The sequence below is a fragment of the Nicotiana tomentosiformis genome, chromosome 12 (assembly GCF_000390325.3).
Source record: "Nicotiana tomentosiformis chromosome 12, ASM39032v3, whole genome shotgun sequence".
Lineage (NCBI taxonomy): Eukaryota > Viridiplantae > Streptophyta > Magnoliopsida > Solanales > Solanaceae > Nicotiana > Nicotiana tomentosiformis.
In genome coordinates, this window is record NC_090823.1 from 55,308,662 (window position 1) to 55,320,286 (window position 11,625).

Genomic DNA, 11,625 nt, shown 5'->3' on the forward strand with positions numbered 1-11,625 from the left:
TTGGTCCCAATTGATGTGTAAAAGACTCACTTTTGACTAGCTGGATTAGATCTTAACTTGTGGAGGTGGGAACTACTTTATTGGCTTGAGGACAAGCAAAAACTTAAGTTTGAGGGAGTTGATAAGTGGGGATTTTGACTACTTATTAGCGTCTTTTAGCTTTTGTTTTAATCCAAAAGCGTTTAATTGTGTTCCCAAAAACTAATGAAATGTGCTTAATTGCAAGAATATTGGAAGATGAACTCCTGAGATGAAATCCAACTCAAGAAGGAGTAATCTGAACTCAAAGACATAAAAGGCACAGAAACTCAGAAGTGCGGACCACAGAATACCATCTGCGGCCGCAGGTTGTGAAGGAAAAACCATCAGAGTTTCGTGAAAAGTGCGGTACGCACATAAATTGTGCGGTTGCAAAAGCTGGTCCAGGAGCAAAGTTTAGAGAAGATGCAGTTCAAGGGCCCCAGAAGTGCGAACCACACAAGAATTGTGCGGCCGCAGAAGAAGAGTTGTGCGGCCGCAGTTACCATTGTGCGGACCGTAGAAGAGCACGATGCGGACTGCAGAAAGAGTGTATTGCGGCTGCAGACTAGAATTATGCGGCCGCAGACTTCCAATCCTGTCAAGCTTAAGAAAAGTGTGGACCGCACATGGAATTGTGCGTCCGCACAACCTCCCGAAGGGCATTTTTGTCCGAAATTTCCAGCCATGTATAAATAGACGAGTTTCACATTTTTAGGTTCACTTTTGACATCAGCTGCTACAGTAGACATTTCTTTTTACTCTTATTAGTAGTTTTTCATATTTTGAGCTATTTGAACATAGATTTTATCATTTTAATTAGCAATATGAGTTTAATTATCATTTCTTCTTCTATTTCTTCCATTTCAAGCATGAGTAGCTAGATTTTCACTAGGGTTGTGACCCAACCCTAGTGTGTAAACTTAACGGATATTTAATTTAATACTTATTTATGGTTGGGTGTTTATTACTTAGCCTTGTTCTTGCTTTTATTTGTGGAATTAATGTTTGCAAATATTAGTTCATGCCTATTTGACTTGGTCTCTACTTGAGAAAGAGAGACTTAGTCTAGGAAAACTTGGCTAACAAGAAATTGGATCAATCGAGAGATTGATAAGCCCAATTAAAGGGTTGAACCTAGAGCTAGTAACAACCCGACTTGAGCTTTTATCAACCGTTTTGTTCAATACTCATTTGGACTTGAGAAAGCCAAATTGGGCAAAATCACTCTCTGACCGAGAGGTATTGAGTGGGTAATTAAGTGTTGATAGCTATAATACACCCCGACCAATAAAACAAGCTTTAAAATATATATCCCATTAGGAAAACACCTAGGTGAAGGTCATAGCCCTATGCTTTTTACAACATTTGAAAAACAACAAAAACAATCTCCTAGTTTTATTTCTCAACTTGCAATTCATAGTTCAAATTAGACTTCAGAACAACTAAATTTTGCGGAAGAGTAAATTTAGATATTCAAATTCATACGCTACGATATATACTACTAACTCCCATCTACAGCTCCCTACGAAATTCGACCCCGACTTTTATTGGGTATTATTAATGCATCGACCGTTTTCATAACCTTGAATTGAGGTGTGAAATTGGACGAGATCACACATACAAGGTCAGAGTCGTACAGGATGCATTACAGAAGGTAGCAACGGTTACGAGATTGGAATAATTCCGATCACAAGTCGTGGTATAAGAAAGAGGCCTAAAGAGGGGAATGCCCTAGCCTTTGGATTTACTCACAGAATAGTTGCCTAGATGGAAAGGACAATATTAAAGTATTATTCGTAAGAGCTATAGGTTATGAAACTGATAAGCTCATCAGTCTACATTCGAGTACGAATGTTCCAAAGGGGGAATGATGTTACACCTCATATTTTCGTACGTGAGAGTACATAAAGGAGATCGTATTTGAGAGTACATAAAGTAAGTTAATCATATTTTCTTGGGGGTTACAAATCTTTAAGATCATAAATAACAACTACCAAAAGGTTTGGAAGGCTTAGAAGCTAAGCGAATTGAAGAAAATAAGTTTCGTTGGAAGTCGACAAGTTGGGAATGTTATAACATGTACTTTTGGGGTGAGACTAGGGTTCTTAACATGATAAGGAGGTTATGTTATGAGTTATTACAGTCATATGATAGTCGTATATTGAGTTCTGAAGTCAAGCGAGTTGTGGAACAAAAGTTGGCAAAGGTCATCACAAGTTACATTCATAAATGTGCTGAAGTTTAGGTCAAATGTAGCTAAGTTTTTCTCCCATTATACTTGGAATTACTAGATGATCCACCTACCAAATTGAATATCTACGAGTCTAATTTCTAACACATTAAACGATTTGTCAATACGACATCGGAGTAGAGAGATATTCACATTTTTGCGAGACTGCACATGAAGCTTCTATGGGACCCACTTGGTCGGTGGCCGACCTTCACTTATTTTTATCTCATTTTTGGGATGATATTTTCTCATTTTCTGACCTCCTCCCATCCTCACACTCTCCAAACCCTCCTAAACAGTTCCTGAAAGGCTCCAAACAAATTCCAAAAAAAAACACACAATGATCCAACATCAAAGTTAGCCAAATGTGAAGAATAACCCCTCTATGGTGTTGTGATGTGAATAAGGATGATAATGAGCTAAGTTAAGCTTGGGGTTCAAAATATATCTACTGCCTAAGGTATGTTTAACATCCTTTTGATGGTGTATAAGATTAATTACATGTTAGTTGTGGTGTTGGATTGAAAGATTACAAGATAGCACTTGAAAGGGGAAGATATATTGTTATCTTTTGTTGGGTTGTTTTAAATATATATATATATATATATATATATATATATATATATATATATATATATATATATATATATATATATATATATATATATATATATTGTTATGGCTTAAAATTAGGGAAAATAAATTGATTATGATTTGGTTTATGTTGTTATGCATGTATATATGTTGATCAAGTGAATTGATGAAAGAAACATATGAAACTTGAGATGGGAAGTGAAGATTAGCTTAAGTCACTTCTATGGTGTTGTATTGCCATTGAGGGATGTTGTAAGCTAAATATAACTTGAATTTTTACTTGATGCTACTGTAGGAGGTATGTATATTGTGTTCTTGCATGTGCTTAAGGTTATCGTGATGTTGATTAAGTTAAATGAATGGACTAGACATGAACTAGTGAATAAAGTTTCTAATTGAAGATAGTTGGAGTTGTGAATTCTTTTTTTGTTACAAAAATATGGTATAGGCTGGAGTCATTGGTGAATTACTTTATTATCATGTTAATGATACTGTTAAGTTAAAGTAAGAAGTCTATAAGGGGTGATATGGGGTATACGGGTTCCAATCGAAGCTTGTTGCTTGTCGTGAAGTAGTTGTGACTTGTTGTTGTTATATGGTGTCTTGTTATTGATACTTATATGTTGCTGGATTGATCTGGTTGTTGTTATTGGTATATGGTATTGGAGAAGGCTCTTGTTACAGTGGAGATGCTGCCCAAATTTACATAAACGAGCTACTAGTTAAAGTTGCGGACTTAGCATTTACTCAGCACAGATTTTGAATCTCCTTATGCTATGGTAGATTGAGTTGAGTTGTTTGAAGAATTAGTTGGAAGGTATTAAGGAATTAACGGAGTTAAGGTATGTTAAGGCTATCCCTTCTTTCCTTTTGGCATGATCCATATGATACAAACGAAACGAGCAAACACGAAACTTTCACAAATGACTCTATTCTTAGAAGTACTAGGGGTGCCTATGTTTTTGATTACCCATGTGTCATATTATTATATCGTCTGTTCATGGGTCTCAGAAAATACGTAAGTTCATAAAGTTTATTTCATGATATTAAACGAAGACATATTGATCTTATGACATCTCGAGAGATCTTATTGACTTACTTCTTATGCATTGTATTTATTTATACATATACGTTGACTCATGACCAGATGGCATTATATACGTGTATATTATATGTATATGGGGTATGGAGAAATTATGGCGTTATACACGCACCACCACCTGATCAGCTGATATACATTGATAATTTTGCCCACAGAGGCCGAGATGATATGATGGGATGCCCTCAGAGGCTTGATGATGTTATCTACGCATATACCTATGCATGATATGACATTTATGTGCATATGCATGACATTATAAATGTTTCATGATTCACAGAGCTATTCAGACTTACAGTTTAAGTTCTTTACTCCATGTTTCTTTCATGTCTTTTATATACTGCTTTCATGTCTTACATACTCGGGACTTTATTTGTACTGACGTCTCTTTTGCTTGGGGACGCTGCATTTCATGCCTGCAGGTCCCGATAGACGGGTTGACAGTTCTCCTAGTAGGCTATCAGCTCAGCAAAAGGTGTTGGTGCACTCCACTTGCTCCGGAGTTGCCTATTTGGTCAGTATGCTTTGGACTTGTATAGATTGGTATGGCGGAGCCCTGTCCCGGCCTTTATGACGTTTATGCACTCTTAGAAGCTTGTAGACATATGTCATGTATATGGATGATTGTACGGCCTTGTTGGCCTATGTTTTGAGTGTACAAATGATCATTTCGATCATATAGGCTCGTATGTCATATGTATAAGTTTGTATATCATGTTGGGTCGTCCTATGTCGAGTATTCCCTTATGTTTTATTCTTGTTATATTATGGCGTCCCTTCTGGCCCATTTACCCATGATGGTATGATAAGAAAAATACGTTACGTTGATACTTGATTGGGTAAGGCATCGGGTGCCCGTTGCGGCCTATCGATTTGGGTCGTGACACCTACTCTCTGAGAAACGAGGGAACTATCTGTATACGGGTAAAACCGAGGCTAATGAGTACCCCGATTTCCCGGTGGGGTAAACGAAGCAAGGACGTAACTACAAGGAATCGAAATCGAAGCCAGGAGTCTCTCGTATCAAGGCCCGAACAAAACACCTGCCCTCGGAGCCATCGACACCCGCCCCCCGGATCCGGTTCGAGTTCCAAGACCTCGAAAAATATTACCACATGACCGAACACGATTAACAAAGGATCGTGATATCCTTGCCCAACCGGATATCATGGCATAAATCTCGACCCATATCGGCAGCAGATCAGTGATTAGCGAAAAGGAAGATTTTTACCTTTCTTAGAATTGTTCTTAGGGTAAAAGTCCCCTATTATATAAAGGGGAAGCTTATTATTCAATAGACATATTGTAACACGCATATCAAGACAATATATATTTATTTTCTTTGCTCCTAAAAGTGATTCAAAGTCCTTAATTTTGGTCATAGTTCATCATAAGTGTTTGGCTCCGAACCGAAGGCAAGCTAATTGTTAAGCTCATAACCGAGTCCGGACTCAATACTACTACTGGTTTGGCTATTTATTCTATCTTTAATTTGCTCATCTAATATTATTAATCACTTGTATTGAATTAGTCCACATATTTTTAGAACCGCGTATAAATTTAATTGTTACCCATTTTTAAGGGTAAACACACGTATAATAGACAATGTTGTTATCTGTGCTAGATAAATAAATCTATGCAGTTTTATCCAAATTCCATCTCCACGTTGATCATGTATGAAATGATTGTATCGCTTGATTTTCTTGGTTTGGAATTTGCACATGGTAATGATCATTACTTTTTACGTTTGAGACCACGGCAGAAATCAAAGGAAGTACTATCTGTTTCTATTTTGTGACTAAATTGGACACATAAAATTCAAGATAGTATTTCATCCTTCCCAGATACTGGTGCCACATCTGTAGTATTAACACGCTCTAATATATGTGTGAAGAACGAGATTCAAATGCTACTCTTCATCTGCCTTCCCTGTTGAACCAACTCCTAGCTCATTGGTGTATTAATTCGAAATAAATTTTGATAGTTTTTGGATTTAAACTAAAATGTTCCCTTTGTTTGAGTCATTTGCGTTTTCCAATAATTAGCAGTAGCAGTCGATTAGAACAAAATGAGACCAGAAAAAAAAAAAAAAAAAAAAAAAAAGAGTTTGCTGGTTGTCATGTGCCCATGAACAAGTTCAATATTCCCACCTTCTTTGTCTAATTAGTAGAAAATGTTAATCCATTTTTAAGGAAAAAAGAAAAGCTTGTATAGGAGGGAAAAAAAATTAAATATTGGATTGTTTTGTAGTAATTGCTAAAGACTAATTAGCAAGCAGCTATTCATAGAGCAAGGAGGAACAATAATTTGTACATTCTCTTCTTTTGCCTTAGCTCTAAGATTGTCACGTAAAATCCAAAATTAAGTTCTTTGTTTGTGTGCTATTCTATGCTCACAAAGCTAAAAGGACAGTCACCAAATATTATGATTGCTGTTTAGTGCCTACTTTAGTTTCAATTAGAGATCTTGAAAATGAAACACCCTAATAAATGCTTTATTTCCAAAGTGGAGTTTTTTGGGCGAAGTCCATTAGTAGCCATTTTAAGACTGGTATCCATAATTTACAATGTCTTTAAAAGATCAGTCAATTTGCTCAAATTTCAGGATTAAATATCCTGATTTTTTGTATCCTAAATTTTTGAACTGCTAATTTAGCATTCAGGACTCAATGTCCTATCTTTTTGAGCTAAAAAGGACAGTCTGGTGCACTAAGCTCCCGCTATGTGCGGGATCCGTGGAAGTGCCAAACTACAAGGGTCTATTGTACGCAGCTTTACCTTGCATTTTCTACAAGAAGTTGTTTTCACAGTTTGAATCCGTGACCTCCTGGTCACATGACAGCAACTTTACCAGTTACACCAAGGTTCACTTTTTGAGCTATTAATTTGAAATTCAGGATTAAGTGTCCTGAATTTCTAAATTGCTAATATAAAATTCAGGACATAAAATCTAATTTCAGGATACAATATTCGAACTTTAGGACACGATATCCTGAAATTTGAACTTTGAGATTTTAACGTTAGGACGTCGTGTCCTGAAATTTGAACGAATTGGTTACTCTTTAAATACATTGTAAATCGTATATATATTTTAAATATTATACTTACTACCTGGTGTCATTTCCACTAGTTTCTTTGGGCCTCAAAGCGGTCATGCACACTCGATGAGGAAAAAAAAGGAATTTTTACTTTCGTATACTACATACGAAACTTTATTACCCTCCCTAATCAAGTTTTAACTTAATTACATGGCCATATATAATTTACCAATTATATATAAATTAGTTTAAAACGAGTATTCCTTTATATTAGGAATTGAATAAGGAATAAGTTATTTCGCATCCTTGTTCTCTCTCATGCGCTCTCTCTCTCTCTCTCTCTCTCTCTCTCTCTCTCTCTCTCTCTCTCTCTCTCTCTCTCCCTCCCTCTCTCTCTCTCTCTCCCCCCTCTCCGTCTATGTTCTTTCCCCAATTTTTCTTCCTTTAATGTTCATATAGTTTTAATGGAATTCATCAATGAGTTTCAATCATTTTACTATAGAGTTTTAACTTAGCAATTTCATTTCATGTTGCACAATTGCTGTTCAAATTGAAATTGTCAATCAATAAATTTCGAAGGTGTTTGACTCTCCACTATTGACAGCCATTAAAAAGCTTTGAAGCTTTGAATTCGAATTTGGGTTCTCAAAAATTATTATTTATTTGGATTGGGTATTGTTGCAAATAATTGGGAATATTGTTTGACGTTTATATCTCAATTTTGAGGGTGTTTGGTGAAGATTAGACTTAATTCTGGATGAATTTCAGATTTGAAACTCGAAGAAAAAGAAGAACAAATGACATACAATATATTTACGAAATTGTATTAAAGTTGCATTATAATTGTATGTAAATTGTATTTAAGTTGTATTCTGTTATAGTTATAGATTTTTTTAATTTGAATGTTGTATGAAAGTTGAAAAATAGTTGTATAATGTATGAATCGTTGTATGAAGTTTGTATTTAACTTATAAATACTATCTTTTCATATAAAGTTGTTGATATATATCAAAATTGTATTAAGAGAGGAAATTTTGATTAAAATTACAGAGAAAAAGAAGAACACACCACATACAAAATATATACAAAGCTTTTACAAAATATATACAGAAGATATATTGTATAAAATTTGTATGAAAATTGTATTTAAATTTTTTGATGTTTAGTTGTATTTAACTGGGTAAAAATAATAAATAAAAGTTGTATATAAGTTAAAAATGATGTATGAAAGTTGTAGATAAGTTAAACATAAGTTGTATACTATATAATTAGTTGTACAAAATTTATTTTTAGTTTATATGTTGTAGATATATCAAATTTGTATCAAATTTGAATATTCCGACATGTAACTTATCTGGTTTAGGTGTTATATATCGTCAAAGTCTCTACTGTTTTGGTTTGGCGCTGAGGGACAAACACAAATTGTTGGTCAATGGGTTGAATCCAGAACATCACTTCTTGAGAGATGCCACTCTACAGGATTATATGAGATCAGAAAATTAATTTAAAGTGTGAATAGAATGAGCGCTGAATCCAAATTGTCGGCATCACGTCTGGTAATTAGATTATTTATGTATTGACTCCCTCAAACTATTGTATATGGAGAGAGGTGTCAGAGAATAGGAAAAGAGGAGAGGAGAGAAAAAAGAAAAAATGTATAATTGAATCCCCTAATTTAAGGCAATAATAATAAATTTGTATATGGAGAGAGGCGACAGTGAATAGGGAAAGAGGAGAGGAGAAAAAAAAAAAAGAAAATAGTGTAATTAAGTCCCCTAATTTAAGACACTAATAATAAATTGTATATAATTTATAAATAATCTTTATTTATGGCGGGTAATATATAAAATTAGAATAATTTTAATAAATAAGTTTCAAATATTGTATAGCATTAAAAAAATCCAAAAAAAAAATGGTAAGAGAAGAGTGTGCGTCGAGATAGTTCGCACTGCTCTCAAACAGAATGCCACGTGTCCTTCGCGAAACTTCTGCGCATAGCTAGTAGCTAGAAATACGCATTTCCTCAAACGCTTCATTGATTCTCGACTAAGGAATCTCTCGTGATCCCTTACCCTACGACACGTGACTCTTTCACAGCCCTTAGATTATCAGCTAAATATTCCCGCATCTTCCTTTATTACCAACAACCTTGTCATTTTACAACATCAATAGCTGAAGCAGATCAAAGTTCCTTACAAGCTGATAAAAAATATGGCTACTGATAAGGTTTGTTTAATCTCTCGATCTAATCAACTTTAATGTTAATTCATATTATGATGTTCATCCAATCAATTTGTGATTTTTTGGGTTTAATTAGTAATTAATGATTGTCTGATTTATGATCTGTAGGTTGAGATGGAGAAAAGTGAGGAGAATTTGAAACATCTTGGGTTTGTTAGGGTGTTGGCTATAAACACTGCGGTTTTGGTGTCAAATCTGTATGAATACGCGAAGCAGAACTCGGGGCCTTTGAGATCGACTCTGGGTACTGTAGAGAACGCGGTAACTACCGTGGTAAGGCCTGTTTACGAGAGGCTTAAAGGTGTTCCTGATGAAGTCCTTATTTTCCTAGACCAGAAGGTATTGAATCTTTTCTTATGTCCTGTTAAATTGTTGCTTTCATTGATTATTTTGTTGTTATGATGCTGTGTATTATGTGAACGGTGATGATGAATTGATGATAATACGTGATATATCTGCGTGAGGACCTATGTTAATGTTTTAGAGAGAGGATATGTTCACCCTTTGTAATAAATAGACCCTGTAAATCGAAGTCAAGAAGAAGTGATGGGCCTGATCTTCCGATATCTATATCTGATCCCTAAGCTGAGCATTTTTCATTAGGGGGGTCTCCTTACCTTCGGTCTCATTCAAGACCTGATCAAGGGATTTCTCCTTTTGACTTTTGGTGTTTAGGGCTTTACAGCCACTACCCCAAACATCTTTCTATGACACCCTGCCCGACATCGTCACAAGTAAGCCCCCCTTTTTTTTAATATTTTTCAATCGCCTTTGTTTATTATGAATCCATTCGACATATATGCCTTCACTCGGGCCTTGAAAAAGCGGAGAAATGTTGAAGTGACGTCCAAGCCCGTGGTCGCAATGCCGCCTCCATGCAAGCCCTCGTGATGATGATTTACATACCTTATACAGCAGTTAAGGGGCCTTACCTTTTTCTGTGGTGATGGATGAACTGCCTTATAGAAATGAAGATGTGTTCGTGGCATGTGCTAGTAGTTATAATTCGCTTATGTTCACATCCTCTATTCTGATCAAGGAGAAAATAGAGATTGTCCAATCAAGTGTTACCGTGACTGCTATGGTTGGAATAAGTTTTTAACAGTTACCTTTCTTATATATCACTAGTATTTTGTTTTCCTTCCAGACATGCGCTTATTATTATGTTAATAGTTTCCCCTTTGGGGACATCTCTGTAAAGTTGGAACAATACACTCAAAGTAGTTGATTAACTTAAAGTTAGCTATTAAGAGTATGGGATAAGAACCTGATAGGACTTGCTGGTGTAATTGAATTAGAAGGAGTTGTACATGTAGGAGCTCGTGCTTTCTTCTGGAACACTTGCCTTAATACTGCTAAATATGGTGCCTGGCAAGACTGCAATTGATTTTTACTTAAGCCATGTGATTATTATGAGCTATTCGGACTGCAAGTTAAATTTTTACATCTGGCTGTCTCACATGAAGTTAGTTTCCTGCAATCTGCATTGTTTCTAACGGCAATTTCATTGCTCTCAAATTCTGATAAAGATATTATGGAGTCTAGTGAAAAGAAAATGAAATGGGCATTTGTGGTTTGACTTCCTCATTATTGTTGTTAACACAACGAACAACTCTGGCTGTTAGGTGGATGATGGAGCAGCAAAATTTGATGAGCATGCTCCTCCCTTTGCCAAGAAGGTTGTCAGCAAAGCCCAGTCCATGTTTCAGAAGGCATCAGAAGTAGCACAAGCCTTGTTCAAGGAAGTACGAGTTGCTGGTCCTTGTGCAGCTATCAATCATGCTGGTGCATTGTCCAAGCAATTGGCTACTAGTCAAGTGGCAGTACTCTGGTATCATGTAAATCATTGTGCGCCGTTGCATGGAATCGCACAGATGGCTGCTCCTACAGCTGCTTACTGGTCTGAGAAGTATAATCAGCTAGTTGCTGACTTGAAGAAGAAGAAAGGTTATATTGTTGTCAGCTACATTCCTTTGATACCAGTTGAAGAAATCTCAAAGGCATATAAACAGGTTGAGTCTGCCGCGGATGAGAAAGACGATGTTCCTAATTCCAGTTCAAGTAAATCCGAATGAGATTAGAATGATTATCTTAGTATATCTGTTTACCCAATGTTTTATTGTGCTTGTAAGACTTAGTTTGGGTGAGATTGGGAAGTTTGGGGGTATCCATTGTATAGATCGCCCGATACCACTTCTGTAGCATCTTACATGTTAAGGTTTTGTGCTTTGTATTCTTCTGAATGATTTTGTTGATGCTGTAATGGCGTGCGTGCCTATGCAATGTCCTGTCCATGCATGATGAAGCTTGAATTCTGCTAGTTCATTTGGGTATTCACGTTATTATTTTGATTTAGTTTTCACTGGATGTATTGGCATCTCATTGCACTATCACACTTGCTCT

The 11,625-nt window shown here is 35.9% G+C and overlaps 1 protein-coding gene across 1 annotated transcript; it reads left to right on the forward strand.

Moving 5' to 3' along the window:
* Positions 1–9,015: 9,015 nt before the first annotated feature.
* On the forward strand, positions 9,016–11,542 carry LOC104101773 (REF/SRPP-like protein At1g67360). The gene is made up of 3 exons (XM_009609282.4): positions 9,016–9,207; positions 9,331–9,561; positions 10,848–11,542. The coding sequence occupies exons 1-3, from the start codon at positions 9,193–9,195 to the stop codon at positions 11,295–11,297; spliced, it is 696 nt and encodes a 231-aa protein (XP_009607577.1). The 5' UTR covers positions 9,016–9,192; the 3' UTR covers positions 11,298–11,542.
* Positions 11,543–11,625: the final 83 nt, after the last annotated feature.